At 40.3% G+C, this 18,915-nt stretch overlaps 2 protein-coding genes across 3 annotated transcripts; one reads left to right on the forward strand and one right to left on the reverse strand.

Annotated features, from left to right (window-relative positions):
* Window positions 1-363: 363 nt before the first annotated feature.
* rpl11 (ribosomal protein L11) lies at window positions 364-3,485 on the forward strand. Of its 2 annotated transcripts, none has more exons than XM_004074079.4 (6): window positions 364-503; window positions 1,126-1,276; window positions 1,362-1,468; window positions 2,250-2,381; window positions 2,570-2,680; window positions 3,405-3,485. In XM_004074079.4, the coding sequence occupies exons 1-6, from the start codon at window positions 498-500 to the stop codon at window positions 3,432-3,434; spliced, it is 537 nt and encodes a 178-aa protein (XP_004074127.1). In that variant the 5' UTR covers window positions 364-497; the 3' UTR covers window positions 3,435-3,485. The 2 variants fall into 2 exon arrangements, with proteins under 2 accessions (XP_004074127.1, XP_020562844.1); XM_020707185.2 differs by lacking the exon at window positions 364-503 and adding an exon at window positions 590-1,036.
* Window positions 3,486-5,244: 1,759 nt separating this feature from the next.
* klhl43 (kelch-like family member 43) lies at window positions 5,245-18,778 on the reverse strand. Its single transcript, XM_004074077.5, has 7 exons — window positions 18,545-18,778; window positions 11,420-11,793; window positions 11,023-11,171; window positions 9,661-10,007; window positions 8,865-9,164; window positions 8,623-8,798; window positions 5,245-7,061 (listed from the first exon to the last, which is right to left on the reverse strand). The coding sequence occupies exons 2-7, from the start codon at window positions 11,731-11,733 to the stop codon at window positions 6,263-6,265; spliced, it is 2,085 nt and encodes a 694-aa protein (XP_004074125.1). The 5' UTR covers window positions 11,734-11,793; window positions 18,545-18,778; the 3' UTR covers window positions 5,245-6,262.
* Window positions 18,779-18,915: the final 137 nt, after the last annotated feature.

An 18,915-nucleotide genomic window follows, 5' to 3' on the forward strand; every position in this document is an offset into this window, starting at 1 on the left:
ATTATAACAGATATTACTTTAACTCAGCTAAAGATGGAAATCTATTTGAAACTGCAAAAGACCAATAGGAGTTTGTAACTTTTTGATTAAAAAATTTCAATTGCTTTTTTTAAAAATTATTCAACTGGTTTGTTGATTATTTTTGACAGATTTGCTCAATTATTTTTATAAACCCAAGTTTAATCTAGCCTAATATGATTTTTTTAATTGAAATAGGGCTTTTCAAAATGAACAACTGACTTTCAAGAAAAAAATAAAGAATTGTGTCTACTATTTTAAGAAGCCACACAACAGATGAGTGACTGCTTTACAGTCCTTGAACTCGACATGTTTAGAATTTTGGTGTTCTCTGAAGCTTTTACGCTGAAATATCACTTATTGCACCAGGCAGAACCTTTGTATTTGTTTGAGTGTGTTTAGCCGAGCTACTTTACGGGGAACACAGTGGTATAAAAACGCATCGCCGGAAACGGAACGCCCTCTTCTAGTGATCCAAGATGGCGGTGAGTATAGTCCACATCGAAGCGTTCTGTGCTAACATGAACTTTCAGTTGAAATCCTCAATCATCTGCGTTGTGACATCACTTTCACGGGCGTATGAATTTCAGTCGATTATACTTAACAGTATTAAAATGTATTTAGAACCATTTAGTTTAAATTTTCAGGCAAAAATAGATTTTTGCAAGAATTAACTGCGGCTATGCTAATAGGCTAATCTCAGAAATGTCCGCGTCATTTGCTTTTCCAGTTATAAACAAATGTTCGTAGACTTAACATAATAGTTGATGCCGGTATATCTTGAGCACGGTTTCTTTTGAGGCTTTTATTCAGTTCACAGACACCTTATTGACGGAGCACAGAACTTCTGTGTAGGTGACTGAAGGGATATATGTACGGACATGTCCACCGACCGACCGGCCGGCGTGTTGTAACCCCACGCTGTCAGTGGGTGACATGAGACCGACTGCTTCCTGGCGACATTCGGGAACGTTTAGAATCGTATTTTTCAGAGTGGAGTTTTTGTTTAGCTGAAATGGTTGGTTTAAATGAACTTGGCATGTTCAACAGGTGGTGCAGACCACGCTGTCACTAGTAGATGTTTAATGGGATTGTCTGATACTGCAGGAACAGGGTGAGAAGAAGGAGAACCCAATGAAAGAGCTCCGCATCCGCAAGCTCTGCCTGAACATCTGTGTAGGTGAAAGTGGTGACAGGCTGACCAGAGCAGCCAAAGTGTTGGAGCAGCTCACCGGGCAGACACCTGTCTTCTCCAAAGGTTGGTGTTGTTGAGTGTGAAGAGATGGTGAGGGCTTATTGTGTGGCCGGGTTTCATTTGTGCAATATTTTGTTTATTTTTTCAGCCCGTTATACCGTTAGATCCTTCGGTATCCGCAGAAATGAAAAGATCGCTGTCCACTGCACCGTCCGAGGAGCCAAAGCAGAGGAGATCCTGGAGAAAGGACTGAAGGTTTGTGAGCTTTGTCACCTGGAAGATCATCAATGCACATGTAGAAGTCTCCAAGCTGACCTGAGACCATGTTTAGCTATTGAAAGTATATTTTGTCTTTCAAACTTATGTAGGGGATTGTGGGAAACCAAGTGATACAGATACCCTCTGTGCCGTTAATAGAGATTTCTGATAGATCTCCTTTGGTACCAATGTATTTTGGTTTAAACACATTTACAGTTAAAATAGTTAATAAAGATTGATTTAAGGTGATACAGAAAAAGTTTTTAGAAGTCACCGTTGCAGCAGAAAACCGATTTATCGAGTCGCTGTTTCTTGGTGAAAATGTTTACACGTGTTGTGGTCTCCTCCTTTAGGGATCAGAAAAGTTGGTGTCAAGGGGTGAAATTGTTCTGAACTAACTTCTGTTTAGACCAAAGCAATTATTTGTTTTTCCTTTTTATTATCCTTTTTACCCGCTTTACATTTAAATAAACCATGCCCACATTTTCAAACAGGATAGAAGGAAAGATTTTTTTTTTTTTTTTGCATCATTCTCAAAGGTTGTTTGCAGAAAAGCTTAAGGTTGTGTTATTTTCCGTCAAAATAAAAGCCTCCATACAGACTCTAGATCCTGCAGAACCAGCTGTGGGTGTTTAGTTCTTTAATTATCACATTTATTAAAACTTCAGTTCGCACGATTAGAAGAAAATCTGTTTAAGTTTGTCTTCATTTAAATCTCGATCTGTCGCTGGGAATGTTACTGTTGGATTATGTAGATGTTCTGCTCTCTGATTTACAGGTTCGTGAGTACGAGTTGAGAAAGAACAACTTCTCCGACACAGGAAACTTCGGCTTTGGCATCCAGGAGCACATCGATCTGGGGATCAAGTATGACCCCAGCATCGGGATCTATGGTCTGGACTTCTACGTGGTTAGTTCATCTCAACTTTTTCATTCATCTTTTTATCTTCTGCTGCTGAAATTGGTCTTTATACATCATCACATCGAAAAGCATGTATTTGATAAGTGTGTAACTAGGTTGGAGCCAAAAGATCTTCTTTAAAATGATCAACACTGACGAGCTAAAACTGAAACGCTGCTCTCTACCTTCCTGGTCAGGTTCTGGGCCGACCCGGGTTCAGCATTGCTGACAAGAAGCGCAAAAGAGGCCGCATTGGATTCAGACATCGCATCCGCAAAGAGGAGGCCATGCGCTGGTTTCAGCAGAAAGTGAGTGCTGAACGTTTTTACAACATACTCATGGTGCAAAAGATTAAATAATGGAGCAAAATCTCCATTCTGCTTCAAAACTGGGCATTTTTCTAGTGATTATATACAGTTTTGTTTCTTGTACATGATCTCAATTCATAGAACGAGATTAAACTCTGGTTGTACACGGTAAATGTTAAAGTAAACCTTAAAAATGCTTCTAAGGACTTAATTGAAAACTATCAGTTTGATTTTAACAAAGCTTGGATTAGAGCCACTTCTGCTTAAATCAAAGTACATATCAAGTTAACATCATGAACTCCATAACTGGAATTAACAGGAAAGATGTTTTTAAGCAAATTAAAGCTGCTTTTTGGCTACAAAGCTTTTGGTTTTTAAATATTCTTTGATTGGGTTGAAATGGGCAAGAATAACTGATTTGATGTGAAACAGGAATGTTTTCAGATCGTCAGTTATCTTTTGTGTCTTGCTGAGTCTTTGCTTCATTGTAGGTGGAGAATTTTCCACAGAGTTTGAGAATCTGTGGTTCTGCTGCCTTCAGTGAAATGCCTCGACTGCATATCTGTTGTAGAACGTCTGTGAAATGTTTCCTGTCATGATTTCCATCATTGGATCTGTGAATAAAAAATGTACTTTTAGTTTTTTGAGTTAATATTTCTCGTTGAACTCCAGAACATGTTTGTTTTTACACTGAACTGAACTTAACTTTTTCCTTACTTTTCAGTACGACGGAATCATTCTCCCTGGCAAGTAAAGGACATCCTCTTTTGTTTGTAACAAAGTAATAAAATTATTAAAAAACAAACTGATTTTTTTCTGTTTTTATTATAATATACATCTAATTCTGTTCTACAGCGAGCAGCAAATGCTTTCTCGGTGTCCAGAGAAGAAAAATTCAAATGTATACATAAAATCATACCTGAAGTACTGTATCGGTAAAACATTTTTATTCTTAACCCTTGTGCTATCCTTAACATTGGGAGTTGGGTCATCTAGACCCACTAGAGAGTGCGCTGAACCTTTATTCTTCAATGATTTGTGATCTTCACTGGTGTCCATGGATTACATGAAATCTTTCCACCTTTATCCACCTTTGTCATGGTAGGAAGAACACGTCAATGTAAGGGTGGGGTCATCTAAGATAGCACAAGGGTTAAGGGAGCATCAACTAGACCTGCTGGGTTCTTGTTCTTGGCACTTTGATCGCCTGCTCTCACATGAAAACCAATGAAAGGAGTTTGCCAGAGATGTCCAGTGTTTAGTAGAAACTAGCTTAATAAGATGGTTTTCACAAAATATGTAAATCCTTCCTTTCTGTAGTGTGAGAACAGCAGGACACCAATTCTGTTTTTTACAGTTGCCGTACTCACCTGCCTCCATTTCTGGTTTGAATTTATCAGGTTGTGCACCTGTCGTACCACAAGGTGACAGTCTTGTGAAACATTTGTGTCACTGCACTAGTATTTAAAAACTAGACGAGGACCCCTTAACCCAGGGGTGTCAAACTCATTTTTACCGAGGGCCACATCAGCATAATGGCTGTCCTCAAATGGTAAATGGCGTAAACTTATATAGTGCTTTCTACCCTCTTTCAAAGGCCCAAAGCACTTTACAGTCACAGTCCCATTCACACATGCGCACACACACATTCACACACTGATGGCGGCTCCGCTGCCGAACACTGGCGCCAACCTCCCACCAGAGGCTTCAGTGTCTTGCCCAAGGACACTTCGACACATAGGCGTGCAAGGCGGGAATCGAACCTGCAATATGCGTCGACCGCCCTACCGCTGCACCACGGTCGCCCAGATATAACTTATACATGTAACTAAATGTAATGAAAAATAAATGTAACGTAATGTTAAATAACTTATTTATTTATTATAACTTTCTAAAGTGACAATTACAGTTGCATAGAAAACATATGTTTGCTTGTTACTCTAGCATAAATCCTCTTAAATTTGATTGTCAGGTTAGGTTCTATGGACAGCGTTAAAGTCCTAATGTATAGTTGCCCAATCCCATTTTTCAAGTCCTATTCCCCCTAGATTTAAATAAATGCACACAAATTTTTACTTTAAGAATATTAAAAACTTTTATGCTCTTGCGGGTCAAATAAAATGACATGGAGGGCCACATCTGGCCCCCGGGGCTTTGAGTTTGACACGTGCCTTAACCCTTGTGCTGTCCTAGGCACTTTAATGTTGGGAGTTGGGTCATCTAGACCCACTAGACAGTGCTCTGAACCTTTTTTCTTCAATGATTTGTGATCTTCACTGGTGTCCATGGATTACATGAAATCTTCTTCACCTTTATCCACCTTTGTCATGGTAGGGAGAACACGTCAATGTAAGGCGGGGGTCATAGGATAGCACAAGGGTTAAATGCTGTCTTTCCTTTGTCATGGTAACAGAAATTCCTGTCATTCTCCTTATTGACATCCGTAAACTTCTTTTCTGGATTTGAATTCATAGAAGCAGCAGCTTCATCCTATTTCTGCTTTAAATTCTTTAATTTCTTTTAAACATTTCACGTCTGGTATGGATAAATCGACACACATCAAGTTTGATTGAGATAGTCTTTATTTAATTTCAGTGAAACTTCACCTTTGCAGTTCAAATACAGAAATCAATCGATTTAACCTCCAAAGATTAAGATGGACAACAGCTTTTTTTAACGCATTTTTGCTTTTTTCACAGAAAATAAACAGTTGAAACAGATGTTTGTTAAATATATATACTTTTTTAATATTTTTACCACCTTTGTGCCACTTTATTTCACATTTAACCCTCTGTGGTCGTTCCTAACAGGCCTGCACTGAAATCTTGGGAAAATTTCAAGTTTGTTTTGATGTTATTGCAGGATTTTTGATTGAAACAGAAACTGGCTCATGTGCTGTAGCAGTCATGTGCTGTAGCAGTCACACACTGCCTCACACACACACACACACACACATTCATGCTCCTCTAAGTCACCATAAATGCCTTTGCACACAGGCTCACAGCAGTTTCACACTGAACACGGTCACAGATCATCTGTTTCTGTCTTTCCATCTTTTGCCATCGTGCTTGCTTCAACTTCACCTGCTCAACTCCTCTTTTCATCCACCTTTACCCCCTCTGCTTTTGTACTCTCTAAATCCTCCACTCAGGACCATAAAAATAAAAAATATTCAAAACATTGTATAATTATTTTATTATAAATGCTAACTCAGCAGTAATGTGTTTTAAAATGATTCCGCTTGATGCTGCTTTAATTTTTCACTGGATTCAAAAATGGAATAAAAGCCTAAGTTTTACTTTGCCTTGTTTTGACATTGAAGTCCCACTCCGATTATCTATTTTTCTGTTTGAAAAGCGTTCCCAGTTGTCTTTTAATTATGATTGTACCGTTTTTAGCCCTCTGACTTGTGGGTGGAAGTCCTGTTTAACATTCTGGTTCTTAAAGGCTTTTAACTTCTGAAGAAACATAAAAAAATTGGAGTCCCTCTTTTTCACATTCCGGATAATTTTGATTTAAGGGGTCACTGGCAGAGGAAATGTTCTGGTGATCCAGATGTTGCCTGATGTTTCTCCTGTGTTTTCATGCACTTTGGACCTGTGCTGGGATCGCGCTGCTCTCTCTGCTCCGGTTCTTTCTGGCCGGGCTCTGCTCCTCGTGTCCCGGGGTGTTGCGGTGCAGCTGTCGGCGGGGTGCGTGGCGGGGTGGCAGCGCCAGGGCGCAGCAGGAGACTCCCACTGTGGGCTCTGGTAGATCCTCCCCCTTCGACCAGCTATCTGTGGCCGGGTCGTACTTCTGCACGGCTGCCTTGTAGCGTTTCTCTGCCTCGTTCCAGCCCCCCAGCAGGTACAGCTTCTCACCCAGCAGGGAGAGGCCAGCGGTGCTCACGCCCAAGGGCAGCGGTGCCGCCCGGCTCCACGCTCCACTGTCAGGGCTGAAGACTTCCACTGAGAGCACATCGATCCGCTCTCCACCAGGTCCGAGCTGGCTTCCTCCCACCACATACACCTTCCCACCCAGGGTGGCGGAGCAGTGCCAGCCGCGGGGCGTATCCATGGGGGTTTTCTCGCTCCAGGTGTCGGTCTCTACATTGTAGCATGAGGCAGAGCGGGAGTAGGCGCAGCTGATGTACCCACCGGTCACCAGTATGTCTCCGGAGGGCAGAGTGGCACTGGAGTGGCAGCAGCGGGGCGCTTCCATGGGGGCACGCATCTGCCAGGTGTTGGAGGAGGGCAGGTAGCTCTCCGTGGTGGCCAGCAGGCCCTCGACGTTACGGCCACCGATGGCGTACAGGCGGCCACCGCTGGCTGCCAGGGAGAAGTGGGTGCGGCGCTGACGCATGCTTGCCAGGTGGAGCCAGGTGTTGAAGCGGGGGTCATATCTGAGGGAAAGGTGGAAAGAAAAGTTTCTAACACTTCAGATTCATGAGGGCCTTTTTAAAATGTATTTATCCGTTACAGTTAAACTCACACTTTTGTTTTTGAGTGTGAAGACTCATTTTAGTGGTTGAACTCCCCCAAAATGGTAAATGGCACATGCAGTGGCGGTTCTACCCTGAATCACTCCCCGGGCGACATGGCGGCGCTGTCGCAGTTTCTATTTTTATTTTTTCATCAAGCACTGAGCCGCGGCCCGCGACCGTCGCCCCCCTTTATGCACCAGTATTGGTGCATAAATCCTTTTACAAGGGCTGAGCCGCCGGCGCCGCCCCCCTTCATTTTGCGCCCCGGGCCATCGCCCATATAGCCCGTCCCTAAAACCGCTACTGGGCACATGCATATATAGCAGGGGTGTTCATTACGTCGATCGCGATCAACCAGTCGATCTTCAAGGACGTGAGGGTAGATCAAAAAATTTAAAAAAAGTACTTGTAAAAAATCTGTCAGCGAATCAAAATCCTCACTGACAAGTACGGGACTTGATTGACATGCAGAACGGCCAATCGGACATCCTCTGATACATATGTCACTGTTTAAATACACTGAGCGCAAATTCTGTCAAGAGAAAGTCGCTACTTGCCCCACAGCACGTCAAGTCCCCGGCAGAAGACCACTTCTACTGCTTTTAGGCCCAAAGTGTCTCAGTCCCATTCACCCATGAACACACACATTTACACATTAGCGCAAACCTGTTACCACTAGGAGAAAAGTGAAGTTCAGTGTCTTACCCAAGGACATTTCAACATTTGGGCAGGTAAGCCAGGAACCAAACCTGCTATAAAATCAGAGGTTGACCACTTTACCGCTGCACCACAGCCATTCAATGTCAACCATTGAGTCCCATTTTAGAACCTTTGGTATGACCCAAATCCACATTCTCCCAGTCTGAGGGTGGACAGTCTACCACTAGGCCACCAAACTGCTACATTGATTGGATTATTAGACCAACATCAGACTTATCGTGGGGAGATGGATTCGGGGGGAAAATTTCTAGAAGGTATATGCTTTAAAGAAAATAAATGTTTGTTTGTTAAAGGTTTCTGGGTTTTCCCCATTGGCTGTATCAGAACTCCCATATGTTCCAAACAGGAAGTACCCTCTGGCTACAAGAGGTCAAAAGCCCACAGACTTCTACTGAGAAATTGACAGCTATTATTCTATTTGTCACAATAACCATCCTTGCTCTGCTACCTTTTTTAATGTGTTCTGTTTTTCATGATTTTTTTCTGTAGTACAACTTATTCAATTAAAAAAACTGACCCATTCGATGACTCAAAAGTAGGTGGTCTCCCGTCGAACGTCAAAACATTTAACAGAATCTCCTGAGCCTGCTTGCAAGTGGTAGGGGTGTGGACCTTCAACAAGCTCAGTCCTGATTGGCAGGAGTGTTTGCCAGGTTTTGTATACAGTTAATGGTTAATGCTAAACATTTGAACAAAAGGAAGCTGTAGATGTGGGTCATTCTTTCACTCCTAACATTTGAAATAAAGCCGGATTTCAGACCTGTTGAGGGTGCTGACGGCGTGTTTGGCCTGGTTCCGGGCGTCGTTCTGGTCCTCTCCTCCAGCCACGTACAGGAAGCCATCCATCACAGCCACACACTGGTTGAAGCTCTTCGCTGGCAGCTGGGTCAGGTGGCGCCAGGTGGCACCACTGTCACGAGGGTCCCTCCACAGAACCTGGACACCATGACTACTTGTCTGTAAGGTTTCGGGGTTAACAAATTGTGAGTCAGGAGCACTGACCTCTCGGCTGAGAGCCCTCTCTGTGAGAGACGGGCGTCCTCCGATGGTCAGCAGAGTCGGCTGGGCCCCCCGGACCTGCGTGCGCCTGGACTGCAGGGTGTTTTGCTGGTAGGGCAGCAGGTGGTAGTTCATGGCGTCCACCAGCTGGCGGTGACACTGTGGATCCAGCATCATGCGAGGCACCGGCTGGATCTGGCTCACCAGCTCGCTGGCTGGGATGGTCTCAAAACGAATATGTGACAGAAGGTCAGAAGCGTGAGCCTGGCGGGAGGCGTTAAAGTCCAGCCACTTCATGGCAAGCTGGAGGAGGAGCAGAAAGTTGAATTTGGCTGTTTAGTTTGTGTTCAACACGATCCATAGCAGGAGAAGCTTTTAAACACTTCTTCTGCTATGGATCCTTCTCCACAAATTTTCGAAGTAGATATTCCACCCAAATCTGCATGTTTCTTTTAAGGTTTTGGCAAAAGCTTCTTTTGCACAGGTGCTGGGTTCCTGACAGCTTCTCATTTGATCCCAGACTTCTCTTGGTTACTCAGCTGTTGGCTTATTTTCGTTCTGAAGTTGTGTATGAATAAACAGGCTTCTGTGCCACATGCAGAGGAGTTATTCTTAGATGTTTTGGCTCACAGTTGTCAGGTTTTTATTCTTGAGGCCTGGCTTCAGGCCTGAGTTTGGTCATAAATATTAGCAGGTGACCAGGCTAACAAGGTTCCTGCTGGTTCACCTGTAGTTTGATTTTAAAACTTTTTTTTTCTTTTTTTAATGCAAAGCTTGACTGTGATGATTGACCTCTGACCTGGAAAGCCATGACCTCTGAGGGCAACACCAGCGAGTTGTCCTGAAGGAAAGCAGAGATCTGCTCCAGGGTCAGCTGCATGAAGAGCGGCGTCTCTGAGAACTGCACAAAGTTCTCCAGGACAAAGCGGCGGGCAGCGTCGCACACAGGCAGCAGGCCGTAGGCGGCGGCGATGTTCCAGACGTAGACGCAGGTCTGAATGTTGAGCTCCGCCAGCAGGAAGTCCATGCACATCTTGAGGAGTTGCGGGATCTGCAATGCAGTGGCGGCAGAGACAGTGCAGCCGATGGTGTAGAGGGACATGTGGACGCGGCCCAGGTAAGCAAAAGTGATGACATTGGCTAGACCTGCACAGAGAAGAAAACAACAAATACTTTTTTACACCATTACACAAATAAAATCCTTAAAATTCACACAATGTGATTCTTTTTTTTACATTCTATCTGACAAGTAAAGTGTTTCTGATGAACATTACAGACCTTTTTCATATTTCTAAGACGGACAACTTGCAGAATCTGTTACTGACATATTTTTTAGATTTGCTCAGCACCTTTTTAAGTTTTTTGCTGCTTAATATCTATTAAATCTGAATGGTCTGGATCCTTTCCTTTTTATGACTGCTAGGTTGTTTTCTCCATGACAATTTTGACAATTTAATTCATCTGATTTAGAAGAGAGTAGTGGAGCAATATTTCTTGAAGCTAGAATAAAAAAGACATGAGTTTAGTTGCTTCATTTGAATCTTGGAGAACAGAAATTCTTAGAAACAGCTAAACAATAAGAAAACAACTTTATTGATAAGTCACTGCATCTGTAATGAAGTCGATTAAACCATTGACTGTATATGGAAAACTGGACTGAGTGACTCCTCCCTCCTGGCGTTCCAAACAGGAAGTACCTACTGGCTCAAAGAAGCCAAAATCCCATAGACTTTTATTGAGAAATAAACAGTTGTTGCTCAGTAGTTTTACTTGTCATAATAATGCTCTGATACCTTTTTACTAACATATTCTTGCTAATTCTAATTCTAATTCCAACAAGCCATTCCTGATTTGCGAGTCTGGTTACCATAGAAATTTTGACTTCTGACTTGGACCAATCACTGCTTATAGATGTCATCTGATTCCAACATGGTGGTGGCCGTATTGTTGAAAAATGGTGACTGAATTGAGTTCATTTTGTTGGAGCTGGAATAAAACAGTTTTTTATGGGTTACGTGACAGTCATTCGGTCCAGTTCTCATATACAGTCCATGGTACTTTAAACTGATCATCCTTTCTGTTTAGTGTCTTGTTTTAACAAAAAAAAAAAACTAAACTTTCTCTCTTTCCAGTGACTTGCTGTAATGTGAGCTGAACGCACCCAGAGGTGAGAGTGAGGGGAGCTCCAGACGCTTCATTCCAGGGTCTTTGGCCAGAATCTCTCTAAAGTACTGACTGATGGAGGAAATGACCAGTTTGTGGACGTCGAAGGCCTTGGTCTTACAGGCCAGCTCCAGATCAGTCAGGAACCTGGAAGAAGAAGCACAAGAAAAATGTCTCAAACAGCTGTTAACATGTGATCATGGAAGTCCTCAAACCCTTTGGGTTTCACAAATTGGTACAGAATTGGACTTTCTGTTAAAATAGGATTTTCTATTCTAAATTAGGACAATTTGTGTTTCCTGAAATCTGGGTTTTCTTCTGGTTTCATCATTTTTTCTTATTTTACAATAATTCTTGTAGCGAAGCACAGTTTTTTGTGCTTTGTCAAAGCTCACTTTTCCTGGCGCATCTTGCTGAGCTCCTCCAGCAGTGCGTTGCCATGCAGGGGCCGAGTGAGCTCGCTGCCCAGGCCGAAGCCACGCTCCCCTGGCTTGATGGCAGGCGGTGGCAGCTGCAGGTTGAGGCTGTTCAGCTGTGCGATGTCCAGGGCTGCCATCTGCTCGATCTTCTTTACCCCGCTCTCAACCACCACCACACCGTCACCACGGCTCTCCACCTTCAAGGCGACAGAGCTGGTCTCTATGGCAACCTGAGTGATGGTGTCTTCGGCGGCCTTCTTTGGGCGAGGGGCCTTCTTCTTTGGTGCCATGCTTCAGGGTTTTCTCTTAGTTTGCTTAGTTTGGTTTCACTTTAACACAGCACACAGCACCTGAAAAGAGAAAAGGACCTTGTCAGAATATTTTATACACAAGGGTCCTTGAATTTTGGATAATTTGCACTCCAATTTCAGGTTTTATCCATATTCCCCCAATGTTAGAAGAATTTAGCCTTTTTGTTTGATTTTTCTTCGGGGTTTTTTGTGCTTAAAAAAACAAAAAAACATTTAAGGAATCAATTCTTGCTGCTTTCAATCACATACCAATGCATTTCTATTGAATTAAATGTTACATTTAAAATGAGTCCAGTAAAGGTTTGTGTGACCTCCTATCATTCTGCTTCTGAAAAACAATATTCCTATTAAAGATATGAACAACACGACCTGCAGCAGAAAAACATGTCACATTTGACCTACCGTACTTATGTTACACAATGATTTGACTCCTTTCACAAAAAATATGCAACACTGAGTCCATTAAATAGCTGGAAATGCTACACAATATTTACATTACATTTATGATCGGAGTTTTCAGGTGCTCAAAACTATCATAAATGTTAAAAAAGAAGTACTCCAATTAGATTTGATTTGTCTGAAATAACAATGATTAAAGGGAAAGTCAGTGAAGTCCCACATGCTGACATGAATAAACTAATGACTGAGAAAATTTGTTTTTGCAGCCTTTCTAGAGTAATACTCTGCTGTGTTATATACAGAAAGGAAAATTCTATCTTCTTCTCTTAATCTGCATTTTCATTTTTAGTTCCTGCTGTGAGAGTCTCACAGTTCTGGAAATATCCACAGCACTAACTGAGGACCCTTTCCTGAGTACCGGTAGGTCAGAATCAGAGGAGGACAGATTGGTCTCTGTGGGTTAGTTGCTCTGACTGACAGGTGCAGGTGTCCTGACAGATCGGAGAGGAGCAGAGGGTCAAGTTGGTTCTTTACACTCAGCAGGTCAGCTCTTTACGCAACAAACATGAAACAAACTATGACCTGAAACTAAACAAAGAAAACAAGCTTAGAATATAAAGATCTTTTTGGGAAATTTAGACATACTTGAGCTGAAAAACCTAAAAGTTCCAAGAGTTAGAAGTCCTGCAGATTTTCTCCTTCACCCAGGAAAATAAACGTTATTTGTTTTTGTCACCATTAACCCATCATTTATAAAATATGTACAATAACTGAATTACAATGGTGTTAGGGTTTTATTATTTTACTTTGATAGCAGCACAAGTTCCTTTCAAAATAAAATACATCCTGTCTCAAATGGGATCCTCTATGTTTACTTTAGTCAGAAATGCAAGAAAGCCAAGTCAAACATGGCATTTTCCATCACTATAGAGCACCATCTTTCTAATTCTTCTGAACTATCTAAAATAAAACATCAACGTTGGTGTAGAAGCCAGTTATCTTGAACAATCCCCAGATGACATGTTAATCCAATTAATTTTGCCTCTGACAGGTAGCTAGACACTAATGTGCAGTATAAGATAACAATGTATGCTTTAAACGTTGTCTAATAATAAACCACTCTGACAATAGATCTAGCCTTTTACCATCCATTTGCTGCTTTATGTGACGTGTTAAAATCTAAATAAAAAGGACAAAACCTAATTAATTTAAACAAATTAACCAAAACTACAGACCTAGTACTTGTTGAAATCATTTAAATTTTTCTTTAAAGCCAAATAGCTGCAATAGAGGATAAAGGAGCTGCATGTGCCTCCAGAGCCTCGGGTTGCAGACCCCTGGGCCAGACGACTTTTCCCACTGTCTCTCTGCATCCCTCAGTGATTGATTAAGCAACTACAACTTTAATTTTGATACGGGAGCACTTTTTTAATGTTTAAATTTCAAACATTTTTTGGAATTACCTGTATCAACATGAAAACTTCAGTCACACTGTTTTGTTCTTAAAATGTGGTCTTTATCTATTATTTTTTAAACAATTTCGCAAGTGACTTCAGTTTAAAGTGTTCATTTAAATAGTTGTTACCACCTTTCAGTTTTATCAAACTTTAGTTGATATTTGACTTCAGTTGTTGCTCTGTGAGTCTCTCTTTGGCCTCAATAGCAACCTCAGCATGTCAAAAGTACCCATAAAGAAACATGATGTCATCCCTGGTCGAGCTTATCAGCTTCCATCAAATTACTTTTTGAGGATTTACAAGTAACATCTCATAAAGTTACATTTTTCTCATTCTCTGTTGAAAAAATCTTCATTGGGACTACTAGAGGATGGTTGTATTTGTGTTTTGGCAGTGTGAACTGTGTCCAAAACATCTCCCTGCTCGTATAACCAACGAGTTTCTGCTTGTACACAGAAAAAATAAAGTAAACCCTCTGAGGTGATTTGCTCCTTCAGCTGCTCCTTAAATAGCATGTACCAGCTCTGTGGTCGGCAGGCTTCCAGATCAGGCAGAGCTGGCTGGCACACAGGAAAGAACGGAGCAGATCTGCAGCTGTTGTTGGTGTCAAATGAAGCCGCTCACAGTTACGCAGTGTGGATGTTGCAACCCCTCATGAAGCAGTTGAAACAGAAAAGCCTGCCTGGTAAAACTTCAGACTCTGCTGCAGGAGTGTATACAATCAATTAGAGCTTTAAAAAATCAATGATCCAACAAATTAAACTGAAAGTTTTTTAAATCATATTTTGGATATTGGGAAACCAAAGAGATGTTTACTTGATGATGACTTCCTGTTATCATTTAGACTTATTTTTCTAAACATTCTTGTTTCTTGGCAAAAACCAGGCAAAATTTGAAGGAAAAAACAACTCTTTCCATCAATTTCTCATCTGAATTGTTTACTTTTTGTAACTGCTTGTCTTCTGTCTCCCTCATCCTGACAACATAAATTACTCAATCATTTTTCTTCTCTAACAAAGTAAAAGGGCAGAAAATCTGAAGGATTACATGTACATAAAGTTTGCAAATTTGTTTATATTCAAGCAAAGCTACTGATGTTTCATTTACTTAATTTTTGTTCAAGTAAACAAAATGTATATGGGCATAATTTAAATGTACCAGTAAGTCCTTGTACCACATTGATGTGCTTTGACGTTGTTGTGTTTGGATGCTAGGTATCTTTAAGCACAAAAGAAATTACTTTAGTTTGAAACAACAAAACAACCTAAAATGCCAAGATATGAATCTGTAAAAGATAACTTTCAATTAATTCAATCATTAATTATCTTAAAAATAATAAACTGTCTTGGAGCATCACAGCAGCATTGCATTAGAGAAGCACTTGATATGACTTGATGTGAAGATTTTTAATTTCAAGATAAAAAGACACGCTGTCTATTAAAAATAAACATCCATTTTTTTTCTGCTTACCTAGGTTTCCAAAGAATTTAGTTTAGTTCAAAAATCAAATTAAAAGCAGCAAAAGTGGTTTGGCTACCTTAATTTCACATTACATTACATTACATTTGTTTAAAGTTGAAATTCGAAATACGATTCTAAGAATTCCTGTTCAGAATATCAAATAATTATGGAGAGAAATTAGACTCAGTCGGATTTGTGCGTGCGTAATTCTTGATTTGTGCGTAAATTAGGATTTGTGTATGCATATTCTTGCTTTGTGCGTGCGTAAATTAGGATTTGTGCATAAATTTGGATTTGTGCGTGATTTGTTACTCACATAATACGTTTTGTGTATAAGTTAAAAAAATGTAAAATGAAAAAAATACAAAATGCAATTTACGTATGCACAAATTAATTTCTCTCTAATTTCTCTCCATAAATAATGTGCTGCAATGACAATTTGAAAAACATACTGAGCTAAAGTGGAGAATATCAGAAAAGCAGAGGAGAAAACTCCAAATGCAAAAATGTGTTAAGGGAAAATTGGGGAAAGTGTTCATCATTCAGACAAAAAAACATTAAAAGAAGCATTAAAAGACTACATGAATTTGGAAGGCCATGGGATTGTTGACACTCTACCATTTAAAAATTCACCACAATCAATTATTTTAATGTCTGCTTTGTTTAACAATTGATAGTTTTAAGTGTTGAAAAGGAGAATGGAGAACAACTACTACAAACCTGGATCATTAGAATCTCTCAGTCATTGAAATATTTCCCCACACATCAAACAAACCTCCAGCACACACCTTTTTTAATTTTACCCCAGAAAATGAATACGAACACATCTGTTGATAATTCTGTTTAGTTCAACAGATGGATCTAGTGTTACACAGCAAACGTGGCGACGCAGTGATTCAGAGGTTCAAAAATAATCGGTGATCAGCCGCCAGAAATATCTGGTCCCAAGGTCAAAGCAGGGAGCAGCTGTTCTCCCGCCCACCAATCGCTCATCCTCCATCACATCCACTTTGGATTGAGTAAAAACCTTCTGAAAGATTTACGCTGCACTTTTGAAATATAAACATCTTCCAAAGTAAAACTTAACCCTGATCAAATAAAAATTGCAAAGTAAATCATTTTGATGAATAAGCTCCAGTTAAGTTTATTTTTAATGATAAAACTATTGCACTAAAAGCTCACAGTAAAGTTGAGTCATTTACTGCTCTGAACTCAATTTTTCTATTTTCTTTTTTCTTTAACTTCCAACATCTTCAAAAATTATAAGTCTACATGAATCAGTGTTGTTCTACTTTCAGGGATTTGCATTGTTAACTTGCTGGCTGGGCATCTAAACTGTCTAGAAGCTACTGAAAACATGGCTGTGTCCACATTGCCACCCTAACCCTTAACTACTAAAAAACTACAGTTATGGTCAAATGTTCTAAGAATTACACAAATACTAGTTTTCACATAGTCTGATGCTGAACTGCTTTTGGATCTTTGTTTCAGTTGTTTCTTTGATGTACTGAAATATAATTACAAGAACTTCATACGCTTCAAAGGCTTTTATCGACAACTACATGACATTTATGCAAAGAGTCAGTATTTTCATAAATACTTCTTCTTTTTCAGGACCTCTGCAATTCGAGTCTCAATGAACTTCTGTGCCAAATCCTAAACGTTAGCAACCCATTCTTTGATTAATTCTTGGAGTTTGTCAGAATTAATGGGTTTTTGTTTGTCCATTCGCCTCCTGAGGATTGACCACAGATTCTCAAAGGGATTAAGATCTGTGGAGTTTCCAGGCCATGGACCCAAAATGCCAACGTTTTGGTCCCCCCCCCCCACTTAGTTATTACTTTTACCTTATGGGGCAGTGTTCCAAAAATGCATATTTCATCCCCAAACTGTTGCTGGATTGTTGGAAGAAGTTGCCATTGGAGGGTGTTTTGTACCATTCTTGATTCATGGCTGTGTTTTGGGGCAAAATTGTTAGTGAGCCCACTCCCTTGGATGAGAAGCAACCCCACACATGAATGGTCTCAGGATGCTTTTACTATTGGCACGACACGGGGCTGTCTTCTGAAGATAAAAACATTGATGGTTTATTTTAAAAAGTACATTTAAATGTATTTTTGTAAAAAATTGTTCAGACGCAACGCATTGTGGTCTATATTCACCAATCTAGTGAGCATCAATGCACTCTGGTTTTTCGCAGAGACCACTGGGAAATGTCTAGGGCACTCGATTTTGGAATTTTAGATTTTGGCAGCACAACAAAATGGCGAACGCACCATATAGTGCACTTTGTAGTGAGTAGTGAAGGACATGGCTCATGTCTTTTCTGGTCAAAGATAACAGAGAGACAATAAACTTTACAATTTGTCAGCAACAAAGTACATACTTGTCTTCATGAATGCAAGAAACCCCTATAATAATTGATTTATTTGACACTAATCTCAATGTAAAATCTTGCTTTATTAAAGAGGCTGCATACCTGTTCTGATTGATAAACTTTGATTTAACTTTTGATTTAGAAAATGCACTTAAATTTAATAAAGGTATATAATAAATAAAGAGTTCTAAGCATCAAGTTGGAACACTGTTAATGTAATACGTTTTGCTTCTCTCTTCACAAAGTTTTTTATTTCTTTGGAAAAAAATTAAAATGCAATCAAATGAGAACTGAAAACATTTGCAAAAACACCATAATTTGTTTTGCAGCCAGACGATTCATTTTCTGTCCCATCAGGTCCAAAGAGAGGCTGTGAGACTCACTTGGTTTTAGAATCATCACACTGCTGGACTTTGACTTACAAAACAATTTTAGCAATGGTTTTCCCATAATTTATCTTCATATTTCAGTTCTTAAAATCAACATATAGCTGGGGTGCAAGCTCCAAAAGCTGAGCACTTTTAAATTTGCAGCAACATCTTCTCAGAATGGCATTTAGAGGGATTTAAACCTTTCTAATGTTATTAAACTGGCTACATTTAAGTCAAGATAGAATATAATAAAACCCCAGTCAATCAAATAGTTTAAAAATGTGTAGTCTATTTAATCGAATTCTTTCATGTTATTCTTTTGTTGTAGCCCAAAAATAATGAATAAATTGTAACGCACTAACTGAATCGCTGTTTATGTTCAGCTATGGCTGAATACTGTGTTTTTCTGCTCATCGCATAGAAGGATTTATAGCTACGGATCCAAGGAACTTGTACTTTGTGTACATAATAAGGTTAACCCACACCGACCCCTTCCCCTGCTGTACAATAATATCCCAGACACAACTCTTAACATTGTTTCCGTATGAATGTTTTTTAAATTATTTAATAGATTGTTTTTAAATGCTGACATATTTTATATTGCTCAAGCAATTGTGACAATGTGACAATTGTGACAATGCTACAGTTCACCTCAGTGAAGTACAGAACAGCAACACACCACAAACTAATTTGTTCCTTAGGATATAAAATGAAACGTATGTTACCTCTTTCTTCTGCCTGACTCCTGCAGGTCTTTACTTTCGTTTGCCCTCCCTTTGATTGTTCTGGTGTTTTCTCGACTGTTCCTCTTTGCTTTATTCCTCCGTCCGTCTGCTGAAGTGCTGTGTGTGTGTGTTTGCGTTTGTGTGTCGGTATCAGGGTCCCAACCAAAGCTGTGACGTAGGAATTGGCCCTTTAGGAAGACTCCTCCTGCTCCAGCATCATCTTCTCCCTCCAAATAGAGACTCTTTGGCTGCCACTCCAAAAATATCCCGGTGTAACTTATCTCACCCAGACCAGGCCCCACCTGGGTCTCGAGTAAGGACTCTGGGTTTCAGAGTTAGTTTCTCTTCTGAGTACTGGTCAGATTTTCTTC

Source organism: Oryzias latipes, chromosome 11 (assembly GCF_053564925.1).
Source record: "Oryzias latipes strain Hd-rR chromosome 11, Olatipes_Hd-rR_3.1".
NCBI lineage: Eukaryota > Metazoa > Chordata > Actinopteri > Beloniformes > Adrianichthyidae > Oryzias > Oryzias latipes.